The sequence below is a fragment of the Chelonoidis abingdonii genome, chromosome 1 (assembly GCF_003597395.2).
Source record: "Chelonoidis abingdonii isolate Lonesome George chromosome 1, CheloAbing_2.0, whole genome shotgun sequence".
NCBI classification, from domain to species: domain Eukaryota; kingdom Metazoa; phylum Chordata; order Testudines; family Testudinidae; genus Chelonoidis; species Chelonoidis abingdonii.
In genome coordinates this window covers 92,374,046-92,389,205 of record NC_133769.1, presented here as the reverse complement: position 1 = coordinate 92,389,205, position 15,160 = coordinate 92,374,046, and the positions used below count along the sequence as shown (strand labels likewise).

General features: G+C 38.8%; 1 protein-coding gene across 1 annotated transcript in view; it reads left to right on the top strand.

Annotated features, from left to right (window-relative positions):
• Positions 1-15,160, top strand: part of NUP205 (nucleoporin 205) — an 84,399-nt gene that overhangs the window by 50,365 nt on the left and 18,874 nt on the right. Inside the window, 12 exon segments of the mRNA XM_032788593.2 lie at positions 2,086-2,210; positions 3,180-3,294; positions 4,974-5,123; positions 5,628-5,702; positions 6,437-6,594; positions 8,377-8,457; positions 8,918-9,109; positions 10,763-11,033; positions 11,572-11,670; positions 11,887-11,888; positions 13,694-13,837; positions 14,838-15,029. Of these exon segments, the coding sequence (XP_032644484.1) occupies positions 2,086-2,210; positions 3,180-3,294; positions 4,974-5,123; positions 5,628-5,702; positions 6,437-6,594; positions 8,377-8,457; positions 8,918-9,109; positions 10,763-11,033; positions 11,572-11,670; positions 11,887-11,888; positions 13,694-13,837; positions 14,838-15,029 (1,604 nt within the window).

The window sequence follows — 15,160 nt, the reverse complement described above, 5'->3', positions numbered from 1 at the left end:
GACTCTTTCCAATTTTTCCACATCCTTCTTATAGTGTGGGGCCCAGAACTGGACACAGTACTCCAGATGAGGCCTCAGTAATGTCGAATAGAGAGGAATGATCATGTCCCTCGATCTGTTGGCAATGTCCCTACTTATAAATACCATTAGCCTTCCTGGCAGCAAGGGTGCACTGTTGACTCATATCCAGCTTCTTATTCACTGTAACCCCTAGGTCCTTTTCTGCAGAACTTCTGCCTAGCCATTCAGTCCCTAGTCTGTGGCAGTGCATGGGATTCTTCTGTTTTAAGTGCAGGACTCTGCACTTGTCCTTGTTGAACCTCATCAGGTTTCTTTTGGCTCAATCCTCTTAATTTGTCTAGGTCCCTCTGTATCCTATCCCTACCCTCCAGCATATCTACCACTCCTCCCAGTTTAGTGTCACATATTGGTGCCCTTTTGCTATGTTGCTCCTAATTGGCTTTTGCTGTTATGGGGAGCATTGACATAGTAGGGAAAGTGTTGCTCGGATGTGGTGGTGACTCTTTCAAGGTGTTGCCGCAAACAAGCGTCCACTATATAATAGCTTAACAATGGCCTGTTATGTAAATTAATTGCTCCTTTCCACAGGTAGCCTTACCAGGAAAGCTAGAGGCACTTAATATAGTAATCTTGAATGTCTCCATTCTGACCTAGGTGCAAAGTACTTTTACATCGTTATAGCATTAAGTAGATCTTCAATTTATTATGACACTCCACAAGTATTTATATGTTTGTCTTTCTAAAACTCGTTTAGCATTTAAAACATTTATGGAGATTTCAGTCCAGATGAACATTATATTTTTGGTTTAATGGTTTAAGTAAATTGTGTTGAATCTGACTCTGGGATGGAAAACAATTTTTTCTGTGTGTTCTTCTGTTGAGTGGAGATATTTAAAGAATGATTTTCAAGAGAATACTTGAATATATTTAGGATCTTTAAGTTTGTTTTATTTCAGTTCTTCTGGTAGGAAGTGGTAGACCTGCATATCTGTGTGCGGCAACAGGGCCAGCGCAACCTGTTAGGCGACCTAGGCGCTCGCCTAGGGTGCTAACATTTGGGGGGCGGTGACCGCAGTGGCCAAACACCTGGCCGCTGCGGTCATCGGCAGTATTTCAGGGGCGGGACCTTCCGCCGCCTCTGTCGGGGGCGCCATTTTGGGGGCGGGATCTTCCGCCGCCTATGGTGCCAAAAAGGCTGCCAGCGCTCTTGTGCGGCAGTTAAACAAAGCATTTCACATTGGGATTCTTATGATGCATTGCTCTCATGGCTTACGTTGTCATGTGAAATCCTTGCAGGAATTAAATTTCTTATCTCACTATAGAACATTTATCATTATTTAGATACTATTCATCATTTTACAAGTTGGGTGATTATCATGCCGTAGATTAACAAATATAATTATTGATGATTCCTGCCCACCCTACTCATCAACCAGATTCTGAAACACTACAGGGATGGAGCTTGCTCTGTTCATCATTTGAAAGAGATAGTGATTAAAAAAAGAATGAAAAGAAAGGGGTCCATTTTCATGTTGAATCATTTTTTCTTGGTTAGTGTGCAAGTTTAACCATGTAAATTTCATGATATAATCAATGGAAGACAAAAGTATTAATCTCTTCTTTCAATGGAGTATTGACCAATAATTTCAAAGCTTGGTAGAGAGCAGGAATCCAGAATTGTTATGTGGTTTATCAAGAATATCAAAAAAACTTATTGAATTCACTGTTGTTTTTTAATGGAATTGAAGAAAAAGGGTCCTAAATAGACTACTTGACAGATATGGGACTATTTGTTCTCTTTCTTTACTAATGCAAAAAAAAAAGTGTGTCAGACAGTTTCTTATGAATTTTAATAAGGTGCAATTCCCACTTCTGTTTATATTACCATACTGAAATCTCTGCCAGATTTTGTGAAGCTGATGCGTGGAACACAGCTGTGTGTGCTGTGCACGGTCTGTGTGAAGGATCTAGTTTCTATAGTGGTGTGTATGTAACTATGCTTGTTAATAATATTTATGAAAGTCAACCAGTGCTAAACAAAAATAATTAATCTTCTGTTTTAAGGTGTCTTGGGTTGCCCACGAACTTGCCTTCATGCTATTTTGAACATACTGGAGAAAGGTACTGAAATGAGGACAGGCCCTACAGCAGTGCAAGAATCTCCCCATCTTGCAGAACTGTGTTATCAGGTATTGTATACAGAATATTTACTGTTGGCAGAATCTGAAACAGGGTTTACCACTTCTTGGTTAGTAATGAGCACAGAGGTGGTTGTGATTTGATACAGTTTTTTGTTCCAAATATTTGTTACATTTTTTTACATACTAAAACGTTTACTTCTCTATCCTTCAGTATGTAAAAATCTATTACTGTGCATTTACAATATTAAGAATCTGAAATCACGCTAAAGTTAGTAAATGGATTCTCTTTTTATAAAGCAACCTTTGCTTTGTGTTTCTTCTACTAATGTGTGGCTGGTTAATTAAACAAGGAGTGTGTTGTTCTATTTTTGCACCATCAATTGTTTGCCTAGAGAATAAAAATTATGAGTAATCCTTACTTGTAAAGAACTCTGAAAATCTAGTGTGGAGTGTCTCCTCTTAACTTTGCATCAGTGACAAATAATTGTATTCTAAATGGACATAATTTAATTGGGCATGTATTCATTGTTGATGAGCTAGGCGCCTTGCATATAAAATCAAATCAGATTATAAAAGTATAAATCAATCAACATGTCATGCTCAAAGCCTTTCGAAATAAAAATGTCTTCAAATGGAATTCTTTCAAATTAGTTCTAAAGTCAGGAAGGAAGACATTCCACAGAAGGAAAGTGACATGGAGTATATTTCCTTCCTTTGTTGGATCCAAGATTGAGAAGCCTCCATGCTTTCCCAGCTAAGAGAACAGAATGGTGCCACAGCATGTATGCATAGAAGCTAATCATCTTCCTATTCATCTAGTCCTTCAATGGTGTGACAGTCTGTTTGATATAAGTGATTTATTCACCCTTGAAGTAGACCAATGGGATGTTTGTTTTAAACACAGACACAGTATTAGTTAATTCATATATTTTTGTGTGTATCTTATTTTTCTTTTGACTTGGTGTCTTTTAAAATTTGGAACAGAAATTAAAATCTTATTTTTGTTCCGATTATCAGGTGATCTATCAGTTGTGTGCATGCTCAGATACATCAGGTCCAACTATGAGATATTTGAGGACCAGCCAGGATTTCTTATTCTCTCAGTTGCAGCATTTGCCATTTTCTATTAAAGGTAAAAAAAAAAAAAAAATTAGAAAAATTCATGTTAATTTAAAATTGTTTATTCCTTTGATACTGGGAGGTGTCAAGGTTCTAGGTGAGTTCTTGATTGAATGGATTTAATCCAGCCTGTCTGCTAATTTGTTGATTTAGCAAAGTAATCTCCTTGGATTTACCAATCTGAAATCCAAACTGTAATTGTAAAAGCTGTTGTATGTCATCATATCAAATTTGCAGACTGAGTAGGCATGGGTGAGAGGGGACATGGAAGAGAGACACATGTCAAGATACATTTTTTTCTCAAAATATTTTATTATTGTGGTTTGCAATTCATCCGTATTTACTTTGTGAATCCCACAAAAGTCTTGAGTATTTGTAAGTTTCACTTCCATTACAAATTTGTTTAGATTCTACTATGGAATTTTACATTTTGAAAAGTGAGGATGGCTTTCGGATCTAGGTAGAGCAGAGAAGTGAAGAATTGTTGGTTGCACCAGGCCAAGTATAAATGCTGTGAAGGGCTTCCTTGTTATGAATAATTGGCTGAGATTATTTCTAATGGTGGCATTAATTTTTGAATAATTAATAGGTGCATTTTAATGTTTCTAAAGATATTTCTCAGCTGTAATAATGAGAATAAGTTTAAAAATTAATTGGATGTAACAAAGGCTGGTCTAGGTGATGCAGTATATTAAGTTACTATTTGTTAGTAAATGTGTATATAGTGCCATGACTTTGGATAATCCTTTACAGAGATTAAAAAACAGTGTCTATCTCAAAGATTTCACAGTTCTAAATTAGATGAACATGACGATTTCTGGAGGCGACAATTCAAGCCTGGTTAAGTTTGACTAATGGCAATGTGTACAGTAGAGGCATTATATGTGTAGCTACGTGCCGCAGTGAAAGGGGTTCCAGCAGCAGGGAGGCTGTGGGAAAAGGCTCCGACAGCTTCTCCCTGCTGGAGCCTTTCCCCTCTGCCTTCCCTCTCCTGGAGCCTTTCTTTACTGTTTTCCCCTTGACAGAGCCTATCCCTGCTGCCAGAGCCTTACACGTTGTGGCAGGGAAAGGCTCTGGCGATCCAGAGGCAGTGGGACACTACAGATGTGGGAGGCACTGCTTGGGGTTGTAGAGAACCCATGTAGGGTATATATCTATGGGATTCAGGCACATAGGGTGCTCTGCTCTACTCATCTGAGCCATGCCTCACCGTCTACACTGCTGTTTACACCCATGCTAACTGGGTGTCTAGTGTCTGCTCTACATGCTGCTGCAAGTGTAGACTTAGGCTGAGTACATTCTATTTGAGCTGAGTGCCTAGTTGATATTCATTCAGATTATAAAAGCACCATAATTGATCAGAATTGACCCTCTTTGCTCAAAAAAGGCAGAGTACTGTGTAGTGTAGATGGTGCTGCAAGTTAAGACTGAGAAGAATTCTCAGAATTCTTTGTACATCATGTGTGACGACTGCACACTGTAACTATTCCTGGCGTTGGACAGTTCTGTCAGTCCTTAGCTTTCATGAGCAAGAAGTAAGGAAACAATTTAGATAGGTTCAAGTAAGTTGAAAATCACTTCTCTCAAATGCATCATCCAAAAACCCCCACCCAAACAAAAAACAATTTTCTTGTAATAAGGAGCATTATTTTTACTCAGCTATGTGATTCCTTCTGTACCTCCCTTACCTAGAACATGAGATTTCAGCACTAAACCAGATGTCTTGGCTGATGAAAACTGCATCTATAGAACTGCGTGTGACATCCCTGAACCGCCAGCGTTCCCACACACAGAGACTCTTGCATCTGCTGCTGGATGACATGCCTGTAAAACCTTACTTAGGTAAAATGGGGTATGTTTTGGAGGAGAATAGGGAAACCAAGATTTGAACTAGTGAGAGAGTCCTCTTTCTTTACTTAAATTACTCCTCTTTTATATACATACACATTTTAGTTCTTGTCTAATATTTGAAAACCTTTCTGGTATTTGGTTTGGTATTGGCACTACGGGAGTGAGGAATGTGAACTGCATGTATGGAACACAGGATTATACTCTTTTTCTTCCTTTCATTCTTTTTTTGTTTGGCTGTTGGGTTGTTTTGAAACGTCTCTGCAAAGTATTCTACAGACATTACCTCTCCAACCTGGAGAAAATCATTAGCTACCAGCAAACAGACAATAACTGTTTTCACTTTCTACCATCCTGGTCTGGATTTGAACCAGTGACCTAAAAGTGAGAAATTGACTGGTCGGCAGTCGTGTCATGTGCCCTTTCATGCTTGGTCAAATTGTTTATCTATTTTCTCTATCTTTAGTTTTCTGATTTATTGCATTTCAATACCCTTAGCTGATGGTGAAGGAGGAATGGAAGATGAAAGTCGATCAATCAGTGCATTTCTTCACATTGACACCGCCTCCAAAGGTAAATACTGTGGAGATTCATTATTTCTTAATAAGGATTTTCTACTGATGAACAGAAAAGGCTGCCTCTAGCAGATCTATTTCAGCATGAAAAATGGCAGACATAAGCAACAGCAACAACTATAGTATGCAGAACACTATTAACTAGCATGAAATAATGGATTTTAGAAAGCAAGTGAGTTTTATAATGAGGGAAAAGTACTGGAACGGGAGAAGAGGTAAAAGAGTAATGCACAAGGGAGGGCAAAAGGCAAGAGGAGGCAGTCCATAAGTTAACTGACATAGTAACCATTCTGAGACTTACTGTGACACACCCCTAAATAGTATCGTTAAGTTTCTGTGACTGAAAATATTTGCATTTGTGTTTAAAAAAAAAAAAAAAAAAAAAAAAATTTAAAACCTAGATGACTAAAGGTGAACTCCTAAATCCATGTCAGGCATCCAAAATTTGCTGCAAGTTCTCTTCACCTCTGAAAATCAGGCTGTTTTTATTTAGGAGCTGAATTTTAGACACCTGAAAATTTTGGCCTAAGTGCATATATAAAATGAGAAATAACGTTGTAGAAATCATAAAAACCAAAAATCTATTCTGTTAATAGATTCATAGCCTTAGCTGCTCAGAAATCTCTTACTGTGAGGCTTGTTAAAGTGAAGAATTGTATTTATAAATGTCAGTTAAGGTCCCAGTAGGTCCTTGGTATTTCTGAATAGAATAATAATTCATTTTTTCCACAGTGCGCAGGAAGATCTTGAGTATTCTGGATTCCATTGACTTCAGCCAGGAGATCCCTGAACCTTTGCAACTGGATTTTTTTGACCGTGCTCAGATTGAGCTGGTCATTGCTAACTGTGAGCACAAGAATACACGTGGGCAAGTTATCTGCAACGTCAAGGTAAACAGTGTTTGGAGAGTGCTGTCTCAAGATAAGCAAAGTGTCTAAAATTTGATTTGGCAATTTAAAAAAATGGCTGTTAGGGTTTAGGTTCTGTTATTACTGGTCATTGTACACACTGATAGTACTCCTGGCCCCCCTTGTCGGGATTTGCCTTCCCAATGAGATTCAGATAGTGGACACTTAACCTAAAAATATCTTTATTAGTTCAAAGGCTGATCCAGCTCAGTAGCACGTTACAAGCATGCAACAATTGGCAATTAACTTATTATCTATTCCCTCCTAACAACTATGAGCTGCGATCAGTTACAGTCGGGCCAGGAGCAGAACCATTACTTCTACCAAGTGCTCTAGAGTCTTGATTACCTATGGACCTTCTGAGCAACTTCACCTGCTATTGTTGTTCCCCTTTTATTATAGAGTAGAAACTTCCGAAGCACTCAAAACTTGTTTTAACTGGATCTGGTTTCTACGCTTGCTGCTTCTCCTTCATTAGCTCAGACACAGGCCAAACAAGTTCTGTTTAGCAACTACTTACATCACTACAATTGCCTTGTTGTTATATTAAGAGCCATTAGGTTTACCTCCTCTTAAGGATCCAAACCTGTTGTTCCTTCTTCACAAGAAAGAGTTCAGCTATTTCAATATGTGTGAACAGTTATTTTGACTATTTTTAGTTGGATTTTTTGTCTTGTGAGCTACTTAAACTTAAACCTGATTTTCTTTTTAATGTCCATATAGAGCAATTGGTCCTCCATCTGTGTTATACTGATGATGGATGCTCTCAGGAGAGTTTTTGTGCTGTGCAATGTTTTTCCATTTTAAATTTCCTCTCCCCTCAAATTTTATTAATAATGTGACTTAAATTGTCACTTGTGTATTGGATTAGCATGCAAAGGCTGCAGTCAGGATCATGGTTCCATTGTGCTGGGTGTTGTATGAACATACAGGAAGACCCAATCCCTGCCTTGAAGACTTTAAAGTCTGTAAGACAAAGAGCAGATAAAGGGTTGGTGAAAGGATACGACACATAAGCAGTTATCTGGGTGTTGGTAAGACTTGGCCATGTTGGTACGAGGTTGTTCCATGTCTTTTAAAATATAATTGTTTTAAAAATCTTTAGGACTTTTTTTGGAGTGGGGAGCAGTTGGAATTGAAGTGGGAAGAGGAAGGGATTGTGGGACTAAGAGAGGGTGGATTAAAGAGGAGGAAAACTGTTAGGGAAAAGGAGAGCGAGAAGTGAGGAGAGGAGGTGTGAAGCACAATGGATAGAGAGAGTGAAGTTGGGCAGTTGAAGGGCTGCAGTAATAGGAGAGGGGTGAGATAAGGGGGGACATGCAAAATCAGGGAAACTAAGGCCATATCTACACTTATCGGAGATTGCTGCTGCTGTGATCGATGCAGTGGGGGTTCATTTAGTGGGTCTAGTGAAGACCTGCTAAATTGACTGCAAAGCACTCTCTTGTCGACTCCGGTAATCCACCGGAATGAGAGGAGTAAGGTAAATCATCTCCTGTCAACGCAGCGTGGTGTAGACACTGCAGTAAGTCAACCTAAGCTCTGTTGACTCCAACTACGTTATTCCCGTAGCTGGAGTAGCATAACTTAGGTCGACTTACCCTGGTAGTGTAGACAAGGCCTAAGTATGCGGCTGTCTCCTAAGCTGAATCCACTATCCTTATGTGTTGCAAACATTTCCAGACAGCAGGGAAGTTCACAGTCTAGACACAGCAGTATTTAGGCATACTTTTGATTTTGTTTTTCCTGCTCTTTCATTTCCAGTATCTTCACAGAGTTCTGGTTGCAGAAGTTAATGCCCTTCCAGGAATGGCAGCCATAGGACAGAGACCCTTACTTATGGAGGTAAGTTTAGTCAAAATAACCTAGGGCTTGTCTTGGTAGAGAGTTAGTATGCGGCAAGATGGGGTGTAAATCTACAGCACACTAGATTGCTGTGCACTAATTGTGTGGAACCTGCCTCCATGCACTAAAAGTTCCCTTGTGTGCTTTGACCTACTGATGTTTAAAATGGGAGAAGGTCAAAGCACATGAGGGAACTTTTAATGCCTGGTAGCAGGGTCCATACGGCCAGTTAGTGCACAGCACTCTAGAGCACTGTAGATTTACACCCTGCTTGGAAAAGTCCCTAGTCCCATTGAATTGAATGAACAATTCCATTGCTTTTTCTGATAGACTAAATATATTTAAGTGGTTTATTTTTTTTCAAAGACTATGACCAAAAAGAAGACAAGCCACCTGCAGTCTGTCGTCATTTTCTTGTGCTATATAATCTAACTAAAATTTCCTCTTCTTGGGAGTCCAGGAGATCAACACAATTCTGCAGTATGTGGTGGAGCGGAACAAGCTGCTGCAGTGTCTCCATGCAAAGCGGCATGCACTGGAGTCCTGGAGACAGCTGGTGGAAATTATACTGACTGCCTGCCCACAAGACCTCATACAGGCTGAAGACAGACAGCTGATTATCCGGGACCTCTTACAAGATGTGCATGATAAGGTAATGCTCTTTTGGAAACCAACCATCTTTTTGAACTCTAGTGGTACTTGATTTTGCATTAAAGGGAAATTTTCATCTTTTTACCATTTTACAAAACACCTACTGGGCTGTGTTCATATTCCAGTTTTCCTCTGTCACTATCACTATGCTAGCAAAAATTCATGTGCTATGGAGAGAGGAAATGCTTTGTATCATTCATTAAAAAATATGTTGACTATAGAACAACTTATTGACAAACGCCAAAGAGGTTGCAGTCTGATTATGAAATCTAGAATGACAGTGACTGGTAGGAATGTGATAAAAGGAAAAAAAAAATCCTCAGGGACATAGTGGACCCCCAGCAGGGAAAAACAGATACCTCAGATGTTAATTTAGTCCATTTGGATGATTAGCTGCATATTCCATTTTTGGTTTCTTGGGGAGAAAAAAAATGTCACATACAAATACAAAAATTTGATTTTACAGTAGGGAGGGACTTTTAAAAATATGGATTGTTTTGTAACTAAAATCTGTTGGGATGTTTTACCACTGAACTGTTTCAGTAATTGGTGACTAACTGGACAACTAGCCACTACCATTACTGTCTATCCAGGACAGTGTTTGATGAGGAATATTGTGGTTGTCAGAGCATTGAAGTATTAAAACTTTATTTTTGGTTTTCTTGCAGACACCTAATTTCTGACATGTCATACACAATCATTTTATTAGGTGTCCTATTTATGGAGAAATTTGTAGCAGAATTTTAGAAAAAAAATTATTCTCATTTTTGTCCAGGTAAAAATACAAATTATCCGATTTTACTACATTTTCCAGCTGTGTTAGTTTGGTAGGAATTGTTTTGAAGAAAAATTGTATGAATCTTTTTTTTTAAATTCCCAATATATTTGTTACAGTAATGGAAATGTAAGGGAGGCCTCCCATGGCCAAACCACACTGAATTCCCAGAGTTTTTGGAGATGAACAGCTAAACCATCTGCTTCTTTGAAATGTACATATTATCAGTTGTGTGAAGATCAATTTTTTTTTTTTAACTAAAGCTTTTATTAACTTTGGCAAATGAATAATTTGTACCAGTTTGCAAGGACAACAAAGAAATAATTGTGCCAAATCATTTTATATGTATAAAAAGGCAAGTTAGGAAAAGAACTTTAGTTGCAAAGGGTATTTATATAAACAGGTAACTCAGAAGGTAATTTTACCATTTAAATGGTCAAATGAAACGAGATTTCTTTTTTTTTCAGCTATTGAAATGTAACATGGCTGAATTGTTCTTTCTCTAACTTGTTTGTTTATATGTGAAATATTTAAAGTCAGACTTTAATTCATCCACTACGCTCTTCTCCCTCTGTTTCCCTGCCCAAATACAAGTGTCATTATGTTTGTAGTTTGGAGGGGTGAGAACCAAAAGGCTAATAGTCTAGTCCAAAATATTATATTACACTATTTCTGAAAAAAGACACTGTGTTCAGGTATTGATTTATTTTGTATAGAAAATCTTCTATTTCTAATTTAGTGAAATAAAAATGTCAAATAATGTAACATTATAATGTGTTCCTTTTGCTTGCAGAAATTATGTAGATGTGGGCAGCTGAATAAGTGGTCTGGTACCTCCTGAAATCATATATGTTCTCTTTTTTTCCCCGTCCTCTTAAGATCCTGGATGATGATGCAGCTCAGGAGTTAATGCCTGTGGTGGCAGGAGCTGTGTTTACCCTTACTGCCCACCTTAGCCAGTCTGTGCGCACTGAGCAAAAGCGGCCACTTGCAGTCCCTGTACCTGGACACTCCCAGTATTTCTTGATGCTAGATGGTTCTTTTACCTCATCACCTGGTTCAGAGGGCATATGTGTGGGTTTTGCTTCCATTGGTGACTCTTCCCTCCATATCATCTTAAAAAAACTACTGGATTTCATTTTGAAAACAGGTATGCCAGTAAAAGCATAAAACAGTTGCACTGTCTGTGAGTGGATTCTAACATACTGAGACTGCATAAATGCACCATGAACCCCCGTTAAATCACGAGATTGAACTTCTTTATGACATTAATACAGGTGCACCTTTCAGAGTTAGCTTTATAGACGTCCTGTAAGTTATGTTACTCTGAGGAGACAGTTACTTACCATGCTATCCTGAAAATCAGAACTGTTGAGGTAGAGGGCTATGTGGTGTGTGTGTGTGTATGTATGTGTGTGTATATATATATATATAAGGGGATTGAATATTGCAGTGGTTATAGCTTATCAGATAAGATCTTGCTTTGCCAAACTCATTCTCATAACACTGGATCAGTACACCAAAGGCAAAGCTCTCATATAAGAAAATATAATTTTTCATTTGTTTTTCTACTGCCAGCACTAGCATTGTGAAGATAAATTAAGTGGGAGGCACAGATGGTATTAATAGAATAATGATTTGATTTATACCAATTTGTTCCATTACAAATAATTGTTTCCTATGATCAGGTGGTGGATTCCAGCGAGTGAGAACACACCTGTATGGATCACTGCTTTATTATTTACAGATTGCCCAAAGACCAGATGAACCAGACACCTTAGAAGCAGGTAGGATACAATTGTGTTTTGAGAAAAAGACGACCAATTGGGTAACAAACCCAGTGCTGTTTGTTATCCCACTGTGTTAGAATTAAGTCAGGACAGAGAATTGTCAACGGCCATTTCTAAGTGTTGATTCAAAATGTATTATATGCCATGAGTTTAGGATTTCCTGATATCAAGGACTAAAATATGTGATCCATTATTCAGTGTCCATTTAACAAGCAGTGAACCATAATTACAAATCTGTTAAAGGGCTCCGGGCCAGTTGGAAATTATTAAATCTGTTAAAACTGTTGGAAGCTGTTGGTAAACATTCTTTGCACTCCTGTTTAGGCACTCTCTCAATGTTTCATTTGGACTACAGGAACCTCTTAATACTCTTTTGCGCTGCTACTGTTCCTCTAGCTGAAGATGACTTGAAAGAAACTTGTTTTCAAAGCTAGTCAAGACTGCTCCTTAATCAACCAGCAGGGTTACTGGTGCCAGCTACACTTGTTCTGTTTAAGGGCTGAATTCTTTGCCTCTTCAGTATTCCTAGCCACTGCTGAATCTCAGAGCAAGGGATCAGGATCAGAAATCAAACTTGGATCTCATGCATGGTCATTCAGACTACCACCACTATGATTTTAATAGTGCTGGGAATTGCAGTGATTGAAAGTGTCAGTAAAATTTTTACAATTCCTTTATAGTTTATTGGTTGCTTTAGAAATAACTCTTTTCCACTGGGTGCATCTTGTTTGCTTCCCTTAGGATTGATTGCTTTAACCTTAGTGTAAGTTTGTTAGGTTTAATTGAAAGAGTTTGCATATATATAAGGGCGCTGGAACAATTTTTATAGTGGGGGTGCTGTGAGCCATTGAACCAAACTGTAAATCCTATATGTCAAGGGTAGGCAACCTATGGCATGCATGCTGAAGGCAGCACACAAGCTGATTTTTAGTGGCACTCTCACTTCCCAAGTCCTGGCTACCATTCCAGAGGGCTCTGCATTTTAATTTAATTTTAAATGAAGCTTCTTAAACATTTAATAAACCTTATTTACTTTACATACAACAATAGTTTAGTTATATATTATAGACTTATAGAAAGAAACCTTCTAAAAACTTTAAAATGTATTACTGGCACGAGAAACCTTAAGTTAGAGTGAATAAATGAAGACTTGGAACACCACTTCTGAAAGGTTGCTGACCCCTGCTGTATATAATGCAGGAGTGGCCAACCTGAGCCTGAGAAGGAGTCAGAATTTACCAATGTACATTGCCAAAGAGTCACTGTAATATGTCAGCAGCCCCCCTTCCACTCTCCTGCGCCTACCGACAGCCCCCACAATCAGCCCTCTGCAATCAGCTGTTTCACGTGTGCAGGAGGCTATGGGGGGAGGAAGGAGCAAGGGCATGGAAGGCTCTGGGGAAGGGCAGGAGCTTTGGGGGAAGGGATGGAATGGGGGCAGGGCTTGGGGCAGAGCAGGGGGTTGAGCAGTGAGCACCCCCCAGCACACTGGAAAGTTAGCATCTATATAGCTCCAGCCCTGGAATCAGTGCCTAGGTAATGAGCCACATATTAACCTCTGAAGAGCCGCATGCGGCTCCGGAGCCACAGGTTGGCCATCCCTGATATAATGGAAACCACTTCAAGCCTTGGGGGGACAGTAGCAGCACCTCCCCACACCCCTAGTTCCAGCACGTATACATGCATTTATATTTTATTCTACAGTAAGTTTTCCTGACAAGACCATCTGAGGGGAGGGGAGATATACATACATGTATACACACTCTCCCCACTTGGATGTTCTGGATAGAGTAACTGATTTTAAGACCAAATTTATTTGTACAGGAACCTTTTCACTTCAACATAAGCCCCCCCCCCCCCCCCCTACACCACACACACACACACATTTAGTGAGATTATATATGGATTGGGACTACTTTAATATCCTGAAAGAAGTGCTGCTTTTTTGCTGCCTCTAGGTTGCTGTTTTGCTGCATCAACCACTTCATCCTTCTGCATCTTCTTTATTCCATTTTCACAGCCAGAAACAATGTGGGAACGTCTGACAGCTCAGAAGATGCGTTCATAACTGCAGCGAGAAAACATGGCAATTATTGAAAGCTACGGGGCTGCCCTCATGGAGGTGGTCTGCAGAGATGCCTGTGAATGGTCATGAGATAGGCGGGTAAATTAATCTATTCCTTGGCTATGCCTTAAAAGTGTTGTTTTTTAAAGGGATGCTTTTCAACTATTTCGGTAAAATTTGATGATTTTTTTTTATTGTTATTTGGTGAGTATTACAAATATCTACTGAAATAAAAAAAAACCACTTGACAATTTAGATATTTTAAAAAACCTCAAAACATTATTTTGGTTTGTTCCATTGAAAAGCAATGCGTGAACCCACCTGCTAGCTGTGCAGAAGCAGGGCCATTGTTAGAGGACAAAGCATAGGACTGGAAGCTAGAACTTGCTGAATCCAATGTCTGGATCCGATATTGACCTGCTGTTTGGGCAAATCTCTTGATTTCCCTGTGTCCCTTTCCTTCCTTACTTCAAAACTGTGTTTAAAGATAGTTTCAGGTATTTCACTCTCCTAACTTCTGTGATTTATACCATCATATTTTCAAGTTTTTTAAAACATTTCTCTTTTTCCTCTTGCTGTATGAAAGATCCACTCATCCAGGGGAAGGAGTGAAATTGACGAGACAGGTAGTTTTGTCAAATGCGCCAGTTAAAAAACTGAAGGGAGAAAATGTTTTCACTTATTTTTTCAGATATAATGAGGTTACACGCTAGTTGTAATAAGAGTAGACTAAAAAAAAAAATACAAATATTTTCAAGTAGATAAGCGTTGCTGCACTGTTTGGAAGCATTTTGAAGATATTCTAAGTATTATTTTTGCTAGATAGAGCAATACACAACAAAAGGAGTCAAGTTGGTTTCCTCTATACTAAAACTCCACAAACTAGATGGTGCAATAACTTCTAAATAAAAGAACAGGTTAGTATGTGGAGAAAAAAATAAATGTTCAGTTTTGTTAAGAGGTTTCTACAAACAATGGACCAAAATAAGGTCTGAATTTCAATGTATAAACATGTTGCCTGTCTCTAGGCATATATTAGAAATCTCAGCATTCTGGCTAATTGATGTAATTATTTTTTTGTTTTGTTTGTTATTTTTAGATGCTAGCACTGGCTTTACTTGATCGCATTGTCTCAGTAGACAAGCAGCAGCAATGGCTCTTGTATCTCTCCAACAGTGGCTACCTGAAGGTACTTGTGGATAGCCTAGCAGATGATGACTTCACTCTTCAGAGCCTACTCACGCCTCAGCTTCCTTTACTTAAAGCTCTTTACACCTATGAATCCAAAATGGTAAGAGCTCACCTGGGACTGTTTCCTTCACAAACAAAAGTTTCTTTCTTGAGCTTCACATTCTTGATAAGTGTGCATGTCCAGTTAACAGATTACACATTTAAAAATCATATGGGCCTTCCTGTTTCTTC